The sequence below is a fragment of the Hemiscyllium ocellatum genome, chromosome 20 (assembly GCF_020745735.1).
Source record: "Hemiscyllium ocellatum isolate sHemOce1 chromosome 20, sHemOce1.pat.X.cur, whole genome shotgun sequence".
NCBI lineage: Eukaryota > Metazoa > Chordata > Chondrichthyes > Orectolobiformes > Hemiscylliidae > Hemiscyllium > Hemiscyllium ocellatum.
In genome coordinates this window covers 25,103,306-25,121,172 of record NC_083420.1, presented here as the reverse complement: position 1 = coordinate 25,121,172, position 17,867 = coordinate 25,103,306, and the positions used below count along the sequence as shown (strand labels likewise).

The following is a 17,867-nucleotide window of genomic DNA, read 5'->3' as shown; positions in this document are numbered from 1 at the left end:
AACCCTTCCTCTCTTGCCTCCCTTTCTGTAGCATTAAACTGCCAGTCCTGTCCATCCCTGAGCCACGTTTCTGTAATTGCTACGAAATCCCAGTCAAATGCTCCTAACCATGCCCTGAGTTCATCTGTCTTTTCTGTTAGGCCCCTTGCATTGAAGCAAATGCAGTTTAATTTATCAGTCATAGAGATGTACAGCATGGAAACAGTCCCTTGGGTCCAATCTGTCCATGCCGACCAGATATCCCAACGCAATCTAGTCCCACCTGCCAGCACCCAGCCCATATCCCTCCAAACCCTTCCTATTCATATACCCATCCAAATGTCTCTTAAATGTTGCAATTCTGCTTTGTTCCTGCCTTCCCTGACTTGTTTGACTCACTCCCTTTCCCAACTGTACCAGTCTCAGATTGATTTCTTTTCTCACTATCTCCCTGGATTCCACTCCCCCACCGTACTAGTTTAAATCTTCCCAAGCAGTTCTAGCAAATCTCCCTGCCAGTATATTCACCCCCTTCCAATGCAGGTGCAATCCAGCCTTCTTGTACATGTCACTTCTACCCCAGAAGAGATTCCAATAATCCAAAAATGCGTACCCTTCTCTCCTGCATCAGATCCTCAGTCATGCATTTATCTGCTCTGTCCTCCTATTCCTACCCTCACTAGCTCGAAGCACCGGGAATTGTAATCCAGTTGTAATCGCAAGGAACTCCTTTTTCAATTCCTGCCTAACTGTCAATATTCTCCCTTCAGAATCTCATCCTTTTCCCTTCTTATGTCATTAATTCCAATGTGTACAATGACCTCCCGCTGGTCCCTCTCCAAGCTATCCTTGATCTTGGCACCACGGAGACAACACACCATTCTGAATTTTCACTGCTAGCCGCAGAAATGTCTCTCTGTGCCTCTGACTACAGAGTCCCCTAACACAATTGATCACGTGGAACCTGACGTACCCCTCACTGCATTAGAACTAGTCTTGATACTAGAAACTTGACTGTTTGTGCTACACTCCTCTGAGAGTCGATCACCCCCTACATTTTCCAAAACAGCACACTTGTTTGAAATGGGGAAAGCCATAGAAGACTCCTGCACTATCTGCCCACGCCATCTACCTTTCCTGGAGTTAACCCATCTATCTGACTGTATCTGCGGCTTTTCTCCTTTCCTCTAACTGCCATCCATCACACTCCCTCCCTCTTGTGAATTCATCACTGCCTGTAATTGCCATTCCAATTGATCTATGTGATCTGATGGGGTTCGCAACCAAAGACACTTGCTACAGACATAATAATCCATAACATGGAAACTCTCCCTAAACTCCCACATCCGACAGGAAGAGTACATCACTCTAAATAAAGGTCATCTTTGCTCCTTCACAATCTACAGACCCAGAAAATAGCACTGCCTTTTTGCTCTGAAAAAGTGCTCTAGGCTAACTTAGTACTTATGGTTTATATTTTTTAAATTTAATCAAGAGACAGATCTCATTAAAACATATAATCAAGAATCATTCTACTTGCTACTGTATACTTACAGCAAGGTTACATGTTAAAAACTATGCACTTTTCTGTCCCTGTGCTGTGAGATCTCCCACACAGATTCCTCCAGATTTCTCCTGTGAATCTAGCTGCTTGTTAACTTTTCCTCAATGCACTCCAAAATCCAGAGACAGATGAATTCAAACAGCAAAGGCAGTAACTGTGCAGATTCACAGCAGTCAGTAAGCAGCGTAGGTTTCTTTCTCTCACTTCCTCACTGACTGCATACTCACTGCCTTTTGTCGGTCTTTCTCCTTTTAAAAGTACCGTTGTTTTGATCTTCTTTCCCAAAAGTTCCAAAACAACGTAACAGCTTATAAAACAGTAATTGCTGCTCCTGGAATTCGAGGAAATCACCTCCAACACCTAAAATACCTCAAAAAAAAAAAGGAGCAGCTCTTACAGAATTTGATTCACTGCATATGAAGTCAAGATATGGTTGGAGACACTGGATATTGCGATGATTATGGGCCCCGACAACATTCCAGCAAGAATACTGAAGATTTACTCCGGAACTTGCTGCTCCCCTGCCAGGCTCTTCTGGTACAACACAGACATTTACCTGACAATGTGGAAAATTGCCCAGGTAAGTGCTGTTTCAAGAAGCAGGACAAATCCAATCTGGTTAATTACTGCCTCATCCGACCACTCTTGATCATCAGTAAATTGATGGAAGGTGTCATTAACAATGCAATCAAGTAGCACTCGCTTAGCAATAACCTGCTCGGTGATGCCCAGTTTGATATCTGCCAGGGCCACTCAGCTCTTGACCTCATTACAGCCTTAGTTCAAACATGGACAAAAGAGCTGAATTCTACAGGTGAGTTGAGAGTGACAGCCCTTGACATTAAGGGTGCATTTGACTGAGTATGGCATCAAGAAGCTCTAGCAAAACTGGAATAAATGGGTATCAGGGAAAAAAAAATCTCTGCTGGTTGGAGTCATACCTGACACATCGACACATGGCTGCGCATGTTGGAGATTAGTCATCCAGGACATCTCTACATAAGTTTCTCAGGGTAGTGTCCTAGGCCCAACCATCTTCAGTTGCTTCCTCAATCACGTTCCATCCATCATAAAGTCAGAAACGTGAGGTTCACCAATGATTGCAAATGTTCAGCACCATTCGCAACTCCTCAGATATTGAAGCAGTCTACGCTCAAATGCAACAAGATCTGGACAATATCCTGATTTGGGCTGACAAGTGGCAAGTAACATTCACACCGGACAAATGTCAGGCTACGATCATCACCTATAAGAGATAACCTAACTACCACTCCTTGACATTCAACGATGCTACCATCACTGAATCCCTACTAGCAACATCCTTGGGGGCTTACCATTGACCAGGGACTCATCTGGACTTACCATATAAGCACAGTAGCTACAAGATCAGGTAAGAGGCTAAGAATACTGCAGCAAGTAACTCACCGCCTGACTTCCTAAAGCCTGGCCACCATCTACAAAGCACAAGTCAGGAGTATGATGGAAATCTTTGCACTTTGCTGGGTGGCTGCAGCTCCAACAAAACTCAAGAGGCTTGATGCCATCCGGGACAAAGCTGGCTTGATTGCCACCACATCCACATGCATCCATTCCCTTCATCACCAACACTCAGTAACAGTGATAGTGTGTTCTAAATACAAGATGCATAGTAGAAATTCACGGTAGCAACTTCCAAACCCATGACCACTTTCAGTTAGAAGGACAAGGTAAGCAGATACATGGGAATATTACCACCATCAAGTAACCTTCCAAGCTATTCACTACCCTAACTTGGAAATATATCGCCATTCCTTCACTTTGCTGTGTCAAATTCCTGGAATTCCCTCCCTAATGGCATTGTGGGTCAACCCATAGGAGTGGATTGCAGCAATTGAACCACCTTCTCAAGGGAACCAGAGTCGGGATGACCTGCCAGCAACACACACATACCACAAATGGGGATAGCGGTTTAACCCACTGATCAGAAACAGAACTGGTCAAGCCATATAAATAATGCAGCTATAAGAGCAGATTAACAATTCTGCAATGAGTAACTCACTTTCTGACTCCGCAAAATCTTTCTGCAATTTATAAGGCACAACTGAAGAGTATGATGGAATATTGTCTAGCCTGGATGAGTACAGCTGCGTCAGCACTTAAGCTCAACAGCATCTTGCTTGATTGGCAATCCATTCACTACTGGTTCAGTACGCGTACCATCTCAAAGATGTACTGAGGTAATTAGCCAAGCTTATTCAATAGTACCTACCAAGCACATGACTTTTATCACCTAGAAGATACAGGTTGCAGATATCTATGAATTATACGCCATTCTGGATGAGTGCAGCTCCATCAACATTCAAGAAGTTCAAGATCACCCAAGACAAAGCAATCATCTTGATCAGCATTTAATTGTTTAACAGCACACAGTCATAGGAATGTATACCACACAACTTGTGAACACTCCTTCAATAGCACTTTCCAAATCCAGAACAACTACAGCAAACACACAGGAGTACCAACAACAGTAAATTCTCCTCGGAGTCACATACATTCAGAAATATAAATCAGCTGAGTCTGGACCAAATTTCTGAAACTGCTTACTTAACAGCACCGTAGAAGTATCTTCCCACATGAAGTTCAGTGATTCAAGGAGGTGGCTTAGCATCACTTCTCAATGGGAATTGGGGAATGACAATAAACGTAGGCCTTACCAGCAACATCCACATCCTACGAATGAATAAAGAATGCACTGTGCCAGTTTTGGTACATGTAATGCAAGGATAGAAAGTAATTTAAAACTGGAGAAACAAATAAGTTTCTCACTGAGTATTACAAGGTATCTCCATCATAAGTAAAACTGTTAGATAACATGATCAAAGTGCTGCAAGCCCTAATATAACAGAGGAAAAATATGCTTTAGCATACTTTCAGTTTTGCCTTTATAATTAAGCCATGAACTGACAGTCTATCACCATTCTTACCCAATGGGTTGGGCCTCATTGATTGGTGGACTTGAGGCTGTGTTGGCTGTTGGCCTTGTACCTGAGGCTGCGGCTGCGCTTGTGGCTGATTACCATAGGGCAGTCCAAGTGCGGCATATGCTCTCTGCATTGAGCTGGGATCGATAGGGTTTGAATTAGTGGATGTACCTTGCGGACCACTTCCAACTGCACCAACTGCGTTTGGTAACCCACTTGACAGAGAACCTAATAAGGCTGTAAAATCAAATACAACAAATTGGTATGAAAGTTACTGGTCAATCAATACACAACGCCCATTTTGATTAACAGTTAGATTGCAAGAACATCTTGCATTTCTATTTCACTGAAGTGCAACGTAATACAAACAAAAACAAAACAGGGGATGCTCGAAATCTGACAGAAAAACAAAGTGCTGGAGAAGGTCTGTAGCATCTGTTTAAAAAAAACCACAGCTAATGCCAAGGGTAACTGGATTTGAAATAGTAACTATGTTTTTCTCTTAACAGATGCTGGCTGACCTTCTGAGCTTCTCTCACTGTCTATTACTGTTGTGATGTAATACAGGTTGATAAAATATAAATGAATGCTTTTTCAGAGTGAAGTAGTTTATGATTTGAAAGGAGTACAGTCCATGCTGAGGCATGAAAGGCTTAACCTTCTCCACCCCCACACCCATATATTATAGTTGATGGGGCATAATTTAAAAATTTAGTCACAAATTCAAATGAACTCACTTCCTCTTGGCTATTCCACAGTAATGTGTTTGGCTAATTTTAAGTCTCCTCCATTAAACATTTGAACAGAAACAAGCAGTTTCAGAAAATAAAAGGTAAACCCTGAATCTCCTTCCTAATAGATAACAGATGAAAAATATTTCAACTACCAGGTTAGCAGTTTCCAAGGTCATTTTCCAGTTTTATAATCAATAAAAGGGCACAACAGGAGTTTGATATGGTATCAAAATTTGAATGCAAATGATTCAAAAGTACTCACAAAGTTTGAAAAATTAAAAGATGCAATGCTGTACAAGTGCTATTCAAAATCAATCACAAAAGCTGCATGCATATTATTAGTATCTAAAATTTCTGTCCTTATTATGCAGATCATGAAAGAAGGGGAATTGCATATGAATTGTAAATACATGTAGCTGTTATTTGTTTAGACCACAAGATCTTGGTGTTCTGATTTAGGATTTACTTACTGATGAGGCAACTGTGCCAAGTCCAAATGTCAAGGCTTAATAAACTTAAATAAGTTAAACCAACAAGTAACCAACAGAAATGCATAAAGAGACACGGAAGGTATATCAAATCATTATTTTGTTTTGCTATTTACCTGGGAGATTGAACAGGCAGACATGAAAGAAATGCATTTAAGTAAAAGAACTGAATAAACAAAACAAACTTTACATGAAAATTAAGCCAACACTGTTATGACATTTAACATCATAGAAGTAACATTCCAAGATAGCAAGCTACACCTGAGACAGGTACACACATTATCTTGCCCATATCTTAACTTTGTAACTGCTGTTGAGCCAATATATACATTTAAATAAGAAGAATTTGGAAAACACATTTTCTAATAATTTATTACATATGACATTGTGAATCAATGGCACTTACTCTGTTGATTTCTCTTGTCACTGGCATTTTTCAGGGGTAGACATACAGGACAGTCATGTCGAGTGCAGTTTTTCCAGTGAGAGATGATTTGCCTTGATGATGCACAGTGAGCAACTGTTTAAACAAACAGGCAGATTTCTAATATTAAACTTATGAAATCAGTATCAGATCAAACTGGATAACTACAATTAAACTGCTTTTAAAATGTCATTTAATGAAACAATGTTAAAAGGCTGCTGTGGCTGAGTGGGTCAGCACAAGACAACATGAAGCCATAGTAAATATTATCAGCAGACCATCTCATGCAGGCCCAACTTTTCCAACTGAGGAAAAGCATTTGGTACAGGGAAGCAAAGCATTTTGCTTTTAAAAATGAAATGATGGGCCACAGGACCACCTTGCAGAAAATTTAATTTTCTCACTCTGCTGAGCACCCAGTCTCTGCTCCAAAATTGTTGAGAGAAGATGCTTTGTAAGATGCTTTCCATTAGAACACGCATAGAGTAGAGGAGAGAAAAGAGAGGAGCGTTACTCAGCAATACATACACACAGCCAGAAAACTACTCAAGCCCTCCTCATCACCTGGAGGTTACTTGCACCAAGGCGCCTGGAGGGGCAGGTGTGAAAAGGGGAGAAAAAATATTTTTCAGAGAATATGCAAAACACATTAAAAAAAATTGTTAAAACTAAGTTTTGCTTCATCCTGTTGGCCAAGACTTTTTTGGTGAAGTTTACATACTAATGTAAATTTGAAATCAGCAGCTATGGACACAGTTACAGTGACATGTGTTGTATGAAGCCATTTGGAGTTATAAAGGACACCATAAGAGAAAAGATCTACCATTTGAATCATTTCTGCAGTTGTCAAACATGACAGCTCAATTAGAACACAAAGTGCAAAGGAATATCTGAATTCTCCAACCCTGTGCTGATTGCAAACATAATTTAGATCTTACTTTAGAGTAATTAGCAGAGAAATTTAAATATTCTCAGATCTTCAGACTAGAGCATACTGAGGAAACTCATATGAAAGAGGAGAGAGATTGTACTGGCATAATTATCTAATCATTGCGTTAAAAGCATGTGAACATGTATTTTTCACTACTACCAGCAGTCTTGTGCTTGTTTGTGTTTTTACAATTAAACCAAAGGCAGTGCATGTACTCTCAGCAAATGAAACAGTTAAATGTTTGGATATTCACACCGAATTAAAACCACTTAAGGCATTGTAACCATAGACTCAGGAGCATGTCATTCAAACTACCACATCTGTCTCACTATTCAAGCTATGCAACTCCTGATCTGCACATCAATTTCAAATCCCTGATTCCCTTAGATAACAAAGATCAATAAATCCTAGCCAGGGATTTTAATGAACCAATATCTACGGCCTGTTGAGAGGGATATTTCAGATTTTTTGCTTTTACTCATGGGAAGTAGGCATCACTGACTGGCCAGTATTTATTGCCTGTCCCTAATTGCTGTTGAAAAGGTGGCGGTGAGTTGCCTTCTCAACTATTGCAGTCCAGGTGCTGTAGGCTAACATAGCGACAGTGAAGGAACAGCTGTATATTTCCAAGTTAGAATGGTGAGTTGCTTGGAGAGGGGCTTTGCAGCATTCCTTGCATGGGTTTGGAAGGTACTTTTTCAGAATTTTTGGTGATTTTCTGCAATGGATCTTGTAGATAGTACACACTGCTGCAACTGAGTGTCAGAGATGGAGGGAATGGATGCTCATGGATGTGGTGCCAAAAAAGCGGACCACTTTGTTCTGGATGATGTCAAACTTCCCAAGTGCTGTTGGAGCTACACCCACTCAGATAAATGGACAGTATTCTGACTTGCACCTTGTAGATGGTGGACAGGCTCTAGGGGGTCAGAAGGGGAGTTACCGCAGTATTCATAGTCTCTCATCTGCTCTTGTTTAGGTGGTGAGTCCAGTTGAGTTTCTGGTCAATGGTAACCCCCAAGATGTTGCTAATGTGGATTCGGTGATGGTAACACACTCTTAAGGATGGTGATTAGTCGGTCTTTTACTGAAGATGATCATTGCTTGGTAATTATGTGGCGCAAATGTTACTTGCCACTTGTGAGCCCAAGCCTGGATATTGTCCAATTCTTGCTGTATTTGAACAAGGATTGCTTCAGTATCTGAGGAGCCTCAAATGGTGAGAGGCCATTTGTGAACATTGCATAAACATAGGTGAACATCCTCACTTCTGATGTTATGATGGAGGGAATGTCATTGATGAAATAGCTGAGGATAGTTAGACCTAGGACAATACACTGAGGAACTCTTGCAGAGATGCCCTGGAGCTGTGATGGCTGACCTCCTACCACAACCACCTTTCTCTGAGCCAGGTATGACTCCAACCAGCACAGTCACCCTGATATTCACTGATTCCAGTTTTGCTAGGACTCAGTGATGCCACACTCAGTCAAATGCAGCTTTGCTGTCAAAGGCTATCACTTTCATTTCACCTCTGGAATTCAGCTTTTTTATCTATGTTTGAACCAAGGTTGTAATGAACTCAGGAGTTGAGTGGACCTGGCAGAACTCAAAATTGGGCATCACTGAGCACGTTATTGCTAAACAGGTGCTGCTTCATAGCACTATTGACGACACCTTCCATCACTTTACTAATGATTGAGAATACTGATGAGACAGTAATTGGCCAGGTTGGATTTGTCCAGCTGTGTGTGTACAGCACATACCTGGGCAATTTTCCACATTGTCAAATAAATGCCAGTGCTGTAACTGCACTGGAAGAGCTTGGTTAGAGCAGCAGCAAGTTCTGGAGCACAAGTCTTCAGTACTATTGCTGGAATGTTGTCAAGGCCCAGAACCTTTGTGCATTCAGTGCCTCCAACCATTTCTTGATATCACATGGAGTGAATTGAATTGGCTGAGGACTGCCATCTGTTATGCTGAGGACCACTGGAGAAAGCTGAGATGGATCATCCATTTGGTACTTCTGCCTGAAGATTGTTGCGAATTTTTCAGCCTTATCTTTGCACTTATGTTGGGCTCTTCCATCTTTGAGGATGGGGATATTTATGGAGTCCCCGTCTCCAGTGAGTTGCTTAAATTATCCACCACCATTCACACTGGATGCAGCATGACTATAGAAGTTTAAATCTGATCTTTTGGTTGTGGAATGCTTAGCTCTGCCTATCACTTATTGCCTAGCACACAAGGAGTCCCATTTGGTGGCTTACCAGATTGACAACTCATTTTCAGGTACACGTGATGCTGCTTCTGGCGTGACCTCCTGCACTCTCCACTGAACCAGAGTTGATCCCCTGGCTTGATGGTAACAGTTGACTGCTGTATGCACTCGGCCATGAGATTGAAGATTGTGCTGAAATACAAATCCTCATGGATGCACAGTCTTGAGTTATTGGACCCGTTTGAAATCTGCCCCATTTAGCATGGTAATTGTGATGTGAAAGTGGGACTTTGCTTTCACAAGGACTGTGTGGTGATCACTTTATCGACACTGTCATGGACAGACACATCTGTAGCCGGCAGAGTGGTAAGGATAAGGTTGAGTACGTTTTTTCCTTGATGGATCCTTCACCACCCGCTGTAGGCTCAGTCTAGCAGCTATGTCCTTTAAAACCAGACCAGCTCAATCAGTAGTGCTACTGCCGAGCCAACCTTGATGACGAACATTGAAATCCCCCACCAAGAGTAGATTCTGCACCCATTCCATCTTCATTGCTTCCCCCAAGTGTTGTTTAACGTGGAGGAGTACTGAAACATCAGCTCAGAGAGGATAGTATGTGGTAATCAGCAGGAGGTTTCCTTGTTCATGTTTAACCTGAAGCCATGGGCGTCGGAGTCAACATTGAGGTCTCCCGGGGCAACACCCTCCTGGGTGTATACCACTTGTGCTGCAAACTCTGTTAATCTCTGTTGGTATGACAGTTTATATCCAAGGATGATGATGGCGTTGTCTGGGACATTATCTGTATTGTCTAATTTCATGAGTATGACTAAGTTGTGTTGTTGTTTGATGAGTCTGTGAGACAGCTCTCTCAATTTTGGCACTAGCCCCCAGATGTTAGTAAGGGTGGGTTTTGCAGGGTGAACAGGGCTGTTTGCACCGTTGTCTTTTTTGGTGCCTATGTTAATGCCAGGTGGTCCATCCAGGAGGTCTTAACTCTTTGTTGCTACAACTGAATAGCTGGCAAGGCACTTGACAGTCAAACACACTGCTGTTTGCATCACAGCGCAAGATAAAGAATCCTCCCTAATTTCACTCTAGTATGATCTAGTGCTCATTTTAAGACTCTCCACTCTTATTCAGGATTCTCCTCCAAAGGAAAAAAAAACACTCTAAAGTCATTCTGTTATAACGTGCGTTTTGCAAACGCAAATTCGCTGTAACACGATTGATGAATTGGGGATGCTGTTTCTACAGCACAAACTTCTAAATGTGTGTTGGCTGAAACACGACTACAGCACCAACACGTTAAGCACTGTTTCTAAACAGCATCATTCTATCACATGGGATGCACAAGAATGCAACCATTGCGTTATAGAAGAATTGACATCTACAAAATCAAGTATTGTTTAAATTAAGTATCTTGATTAGCGGTTTCCTAAACCTTCCAACAGCTGAACACAACTGTGAATTATGCACCTGCGAGATGGATACCTTATTGTCTGTGCTTGATGCTCTCTTGCAGTTTCTTGTCATAGGTGAGTTGGATGAAAAGTCCTCATCTCATGAATTCAAGGGGGTAGCAGATTGATCAAGAAATAGGAAGGCTCCTGGCAAGGATGGAATTGGAACTGAACTCTTCAAGCACTGAAGTCCCATCTATGGCCACTTGTTTGTGACCATCTCCTCTGCTAAAGGTAACCTTCCTTGCACATTGAATCAAAGATGATTGCACTATACAAAACAAAGGCAACGGGGAGACTCCAACAACCACAGGAAAACCTTACTCCTTAACATACTGCTAAGGCCTTTGCTAAGTACATACTTAAAAGCACCATCTACTTGCAATCTGTGCAGTCTCTGTGCTGACAGATCTTCTGTGGAAACGAGCTTCTCTATATGCCAACAAGAGATGATGCGGAGGTGCCGGTGTTGGACTGGGGTGGACAAAGTCCACCAGTTTACAGATCTCCCCTTACCCCCACCTTATCCCAGATCCAACTTCCAACTCAGCACCACCCTCTTGAACTGCCCTAACTGTCCATCTTTCTTCCCACCGGTGCGTTCTATCCTCCACTCCGACCTATCACCATCATCCCCCACCTGCATCTATCTATCGCATTCCCAGCTAACTTCTCCCTAGCCCCATCCCCTCCCATTTATCTCTGTCTCCTCTGGGGGCTCCCCCAACATTCCTGATGAAGAGTTTATGCTCAAAATGTACACTCTCCCACTCCTCGGATACTGCCTGACCGGCTGCGCTTTTCCAGCACCACACCTCTTGACTCTGATCTCCAGCATCTGCAGTCATCACTTTCTCCAGGACAAAGAAAGAGGTCACATGATACCCAGTTATAGTCCAACAGGTTTATTTGAAATCACAAGCTTTCAGAGCATAGCCCCTTCATCATGTGAAGGGCAATAGTGGAAGGATGCTTGTCAGCCTGGAGGCCTGCGACGAGTGGAGTGCCTCAGGGGTTGGTGCTGGGCCCATTGCTGTTTGTTATCTACATCAAAGATTTGGAATGAGAATGTGAATATATAAGGCATGATTAGCAAGGTTGCAGATGACATTAAAATAGACGGTACCGTGGACAGTTAGGAAGGTTATCAGAATTTGCAGCAGGACCCTGGATCAGTTGGGGAAGTGGGCGAAGAAATGGCAAATGGAGTTTAATATAGTCAAATCAAGGTAGGAATTTCATGGTGAATGGTAGGGTCTTAAGGAGTGTAGTGGAACAGAGGGATCTTGGAGTTCAGGTTCATATTTCTCTGAAAGTAGAGTCACAGGTAGACAGGGCAGTGAAGGCAGTTTTTGGCACACTGGCCTTTATCAGTCAGAAGTTGGGAAGTTATGTTGTACTTATACAATACATTGGTGGGGCTGCACTTGGAGCACTGTGTTCAGTTTTGGTCACCTTGTTACAGGAAAGATGTTATTAAACTGGAAAAAGTGCAGAAGAAAGTTACAAGGGTGTTGCCTGGACTTAATGGTCAAGTTATAAGGAGAGGTTGGACAAGCTAGGACTGAGGGTAGACCATATAAAATCATGAGAGGCATGGATAGGGTGAATACACTCAGTCTTTTTCCCCAGGGTTGGAGAATTGAGGATGAGAGGGCATCAGTTTAAGGTTAGTGGGGAAAGAATAAAAGAGAACTTGAGGGGCAACTTTTTTTTTTACACAGACGGTGGTACACATATGGAAGTGGTTGAGGCAGGTACAGTATCAACATTTAAAAGGCATTTGGACAAATACATGGATAGGAAAGGATTAGAAAGGTATGGGCCAAGTGCAGGGAAATGGAGTTAGTATGGACGGACATTTTGTTGGCATGGCTGAGTTTGGGCCAAAGTGCCTGTTTATGTGCTATAGTATTCTATAAGAAGCACACAGATACAGAATTTATAGGCAGAGAGATCAAAAGATCATACAATGGTGTAAGTGGAGTATCAAATAATAAATTTTTGCAGGTGATTACTCATATCATCTGGCAGTTTTAAAGCGTCAACAGCTGAATAACAAGTGAAGAGATTACCTAAAATCTGATTAAGTGAGGCAGAGAGATAATTATAAAAAATTAAAAATTAGGTGGTTCTGGAGTCAACAATGTAAGAAAGATTTTACAGATACAGAACAGTGTGGTGGGATCATGAACCCAAGATCACGGTTGAGGCCATCTTTATCAATGTCCTTCCAGTCATTTGGTTTATTCCTTTTTAATTTTTTGTAATTATTATCTCTCTGCCTCATTTAATCGGATTATAGATCATCCCTCCACTTGTTACTCAGCTGTTGACACTGTACTGACATCATCTGATACTTTTGATCACCTGCAGAGACTTATTATTCAATACTCCATTTGTATGATCTTTTGATCTCTGTCTATAAACTGTGCCTGTATACTTCTTGCTCACATCACCTGATGAAGGGGCTATGCTCCAAAAGCCTGACTATAATCTGGGGTCGTGTGACTTCTGACTTTGGCCAACAAGAGAAGCAATGTAGGATATTTTTCTTTAGGTTACTTTCTTAGATCGCTTAAATGAATTTGATACAATCTTCAAGATTAGAGGGAAAACTGGGTGTCCACCAAGGCTTCTCCATCTTAGACATATTGAGACCTAATCCACTGTTTTACAAGCAAAAGACAATTTGTAAGTCATCCCCCAACTACTCAAACCCTTTTGTACAGATATATGTTGTTTAAGCACAATCAAATCATATTTATGGATTCTTTTACAAGGAATCTGTCAATGCACCCCATGATGGCCTGTTTGAGACTGACCCAGCACAAACATAGCTAACTTTTTTGAAGAAGTCATTTTCTTAAGACACTTAGGTAGTAGGTTCAAACTATAATTAATGTATTTGTGAATTAAAGCACAGAACCAACTGTAAAGTGTTCCTCTTTGTAACTGGCATACTTTCCTTTAGTACAGGTACTCACGGTGTTGAAAGTTGTTTTAGGTTTTTAGACTAATAACACTCAATCTCACTGTAGGTATCAAATTGAAATATTCTGAAATCATATGAACATCCATTCAGGAAAAACAGCTTCTATTTATATTGCACCTTTAAATTAATAAAATGCCCTAGACACTTTTCAGGAATATGCAAGACAAAATAGCATATGCAAACACAAAAAACATTAGGTCAGGTGACCAACGACTTGATCAAAATGTAAGTTTTAATGAATATCTTAAAGGAAGAATATGGGGTGAAGCGACAAAGGGAAGGTATTTCAGTATTGGGAGGCTTGACGGTTAATGGTACCGCTCCAACGATTATGCAATTAGAATTAGGAATGCACATGAGGCTGGAACCAACTGGCAGAGATGTTTGGAGGAGTGTGGAGATGGAAGGGATGACTAAAGGGAGCACAAATTCATGCAGGAAATGTGACATGAGAGATGCAAAATTTAGAGCGAAAAGAGTTTCTTGGCTCTGAGCCAATACAGATCAGCAAACACAATGTTAGGGTGTTGGGACTTGCTGAAAGTTAAGACATGGACAGCAGAATTCTGGGTTCTCACAATTTCATGTAGTGTACAATGGAGGAATTTCTGGTTGCACATCAGTCCTAGTCTACTGACTGTGTGGAGAGGTGTTGGGCACAAGGGCCTCCTTGTGGGCTAGTGCCTGGCCAAACTGGTCATCAAATGGTCTAGGCAGCAAGTTATGGAGAGGGTCACTTGTCTGCACCTCTTTCAGAGGTGTGCCTGTGTTCAATGTCCATTGAGGGGGAACAGAAAGTGCTCACCGCCACAGCGGAGGCTTTTAGAGGTTGGTGGGCACAATATCATCACCCTGGATAATAACATTTTAATAAGATTCCACTGACTCATTGTTTTTGTTACAATGCTCCCACAGAGATGGTCTAACTTGATTAATGTTTTATTTGAAAGAGCAGAATGGAAACAGCTAGATGGGCATTGCAATAAGTTAGTCTGTACTAATAAAAGTACACTTCAGCAGCAGGCGGCATGTGAGAAAGGTGAAGCTGGACAATGATATAGAGATGGAAACAGTGGTTTTAATGTTGGCAAAAATAAGGTCAGAAGTTCAACTTGGGATCAAATGTGTCGGGATCAGATTTTGAATTTATAGGCTTAATCGCAAACTATTGTCAGGGAGAATAATGGAGATTACAATTGGACAATGACATCTAGAACAAGTTCCTACCTTTGGCATTCCCAATATTTAATTGGTAGAAATCTTTGCTCATCCAGCATTGGTTGTCAAAAAGCGATTTGATAATTCAGTAATAGTGGAGGTGCTGATAAGAGTGGTGGTGAGGTAAAGATGAGCTTTTGATAGCATTCATATGAAAATGAACACCCTTTTTATGGATAATGTTGTTGAGGGACTACATGAGAAATGGAAGGGAATAAATAATAGATCCTTGAAGGGCAGTCACAAGAGGTCATGATGTGAAGCAGGACTAGAAACTACTGCAAGCAGTTTTCTGACTACTATTAAAACAATTGAATCAGATTAGAACAGTCTTACCCAACTGGACAAAACCAAAGAAGCAGCAGAACAGGATGATGTGGCCAATGATATGAAAGAATGCAGATCGATTAAGAAAGATGAACAGGGCAAGTTACCTTGGTCAGTCTCACACTGGATATCATTTCTAATTCTAATAAGACACCTGCTTTGGTACTATTTTCAGAAACCATGGAAGTTCAACTGGGATTAGGTATGAAGAGCAATAGTAATGATATCAAATAAGTAATCAAATGTTAAAACTTGATTTCATGCTCACAAATATGCAAATAAAATGAAGCTCTGCTTAGCATATGTTGCCTCAAATTAGCATGGTAGGAAGAAGGTTCACTACTGGAAACCAACCTGCATGGTTAGCCAGAAAGACAGTCCTTCATAGCCACTTGCAGGGGCTCAAATTAAATTTAAAGTACTGTATACTTTTCAAAGCAACACCAATCTGCTCTGTTACATCCACTATGACAAAGAGTTAGACTTTTGCAATGTGCTCAAGATATATGTTTGTCATGTCACCAACATTATATTTCTATTTAAAAAATGCTGAGACATTTAAAATCAAATGTCTATTATCACACTCAGAACAGATTTTGCTGAAAGGATATTTTCATGAGATTCAAGAGGACTGCATTTGAACCCTTGGCCACCTGGCTCATTAAAAGCATGTAGGTGGTGCACAAACTAATCAAGTACACTTACCCTGGCAGGACTTGCCTGCCTGACAGTGAGTCATGTGATTCAGGACGTTTTTCATGGTTCGGCAGTGGGGCAGCGCACAGGGTCGCACCTCACCGTTTGCCTGTTCTCTTCGCTGACACTTGTGGGCATGAAGCAGTAGGACCAGCTGCTGCTGAATCAGTTTGCGCTTCTCCGGATCTGCTGTCGGTGCAGATCCCATTCCTTGCGTTGGTACCTGGGATGGTACTTGTACCATCCCAACCTGTTGAACCTGGGACTGTTGTTGTGACTTGGAAAGAAACAAACAAATGAAAGAAGGCTCAATATCCAGAGACAATTTCTAAACAAGAGGAGGGGAAAAAAAAAGCTTCTAAACAAAATTGAACATTGAGCAAAAACAGAGCTGCACTGTTGCATTGGCAAGATGATGCAACATTAAATTTGTCTCAAGGAATGAACTTTTTTATTTCAGGCACGTACATCATTATGATGCTTTTTTTCAAACAAGTCAAAACTGGCAATTAACACCAAGTAAAGTTACTTTCATCCAAGCATTATAGAAAGAAGGTTCACTATTGGAAAACAACCTGCATTGTTAGTCAGGCAGACAATAGTCCTTCGCAGCCACCTGCAGGGGCTTAAGTGAAGTTTAAAGTACCACACCTTTCAAAGGGAAAAGGGTGAAAAAAGTACAGGGCATATAAAAATAAAACGCCAACTTGAACTCTGATCTCTCTGTTAGTTACTAATATTTGCAGCTAAGTTGGAAGGACATACAAGTTACAATACAGCTGAAAGATATTCCAAAATATTTCTTCCTATTAATCATATGAATTACTCATCTTATAAGAAGCTAACATTTTCAACATACAATGAGTTATTGGATTTTATTTACAATTGAAAACTTTTCTAAAATTCAAATTCTTAAAATTCTTTCCACAAAGAATTTCAATTTCCTCGACCAGCATATTTAGAACATACACAGCTTTACTTACCATGTTTGGCACATTTGTAACTTGAGTGCCTTTTAAATCAGCTGGAAAAGGAGGCAGGCTATTGGAAAGATTGCTTTTGTTTTGTAACTGAGGTCCAACCCCTGCAGTGCCTAATTGCTGCCCACCAGCTTGGCCATAGCCTTGTCCAAATAGGCTTGCATTACCTGAAATCCCCATCTGCAAAGAAAGAAAGGAAATCTAATTATTCCAGTCATACGTACACGCCTGAAATAATTAAAAATCTTAAATAAAAATTTGAATCCTTTCAAAACAGAAACAAAATCTTAAAACCGATAACATGAATTGTGACTATGTGAAAGAAAAAACAGAAAATTTGCAAGCAATGTAATTTTTCTTTGCAATAAAATTATTTTCTCCTGTCAAAATGCTGATCTATATATAGAACAGATAGATACAGTTTTATAGGAAGGGTATAAAGGAATGAGTCAAAAATTAACTTAAAAAAACCGTTCTCCGCTACATATTAAAATAATCTCAATTTTTGAATCAGTAGAAAGTAATTATCTAAAAAAAATTAAAGGATACGCTATCACAGTTGAGTTTGATCATTTCAGCTGGAAAATATCAGTGTAGTGGGAATGATTAAGGTTCTTCTCACTGATCTTTATCCAGTAGTCTGCACTGGATAAGCAAAAGAAATTGCAGAGGATTGTGCCCATGTTACCACACAAGGTAAACCCACCTGCTTAATTTAACCCAGCAACACAGAAAAGATATATCCTCTGCAGTAATGTGAGAAAATTCGGTAGGCCAAGAACTAAAGTAAAAGTAACAAATTTATTTCTTAGAGCATAACAGAGAATAATTAACTAACAACTATTTACAACTCTTTCTCTCATTTATCCTTTACTTTCCCTTCTATA

General features: G+C 40.8%; 1 protein-coding gene across 6 annotated transcripts in view; it reads right to left on the bottom strand.

Moving 5' to 3' along the window:
• crebbpb (CREB binding protein b) overlaps positions 1–17,867 on the bottom strand; it is a 212,181-nt gene that overhangs the window by 134,873 nt on the left and 59,441 nt on the right. For 5 of the 6 annotated variants that reach the window (XM_060840649.1, XM_060840651.1, XM_060840650.1 and 2 more), the window contains exons 3-6: positions 16,984–17,160; positions 16,010–16,277; positions 6,132–6,245; positions 4,507–4,740 (exon numbers count right to left, since the gene is read on the bottom strand). In XM_060840649.1, coding sequence (XP_060696632.1) covers positions 4,507–4,740; positions 6,132–6,245; positions 16,010–16,277; positions 16,984–17,160 — 793 coding nt within the window. The remainder of the gene's footprint in view (positions 1–4,506; positions 4,741–6,131; positions 6,246–16,009; positions 16,278–16,983; positions 17,161–17,867) is intronic. The other variant, XM_060840652.1, reaches the window with a different exon arrangement.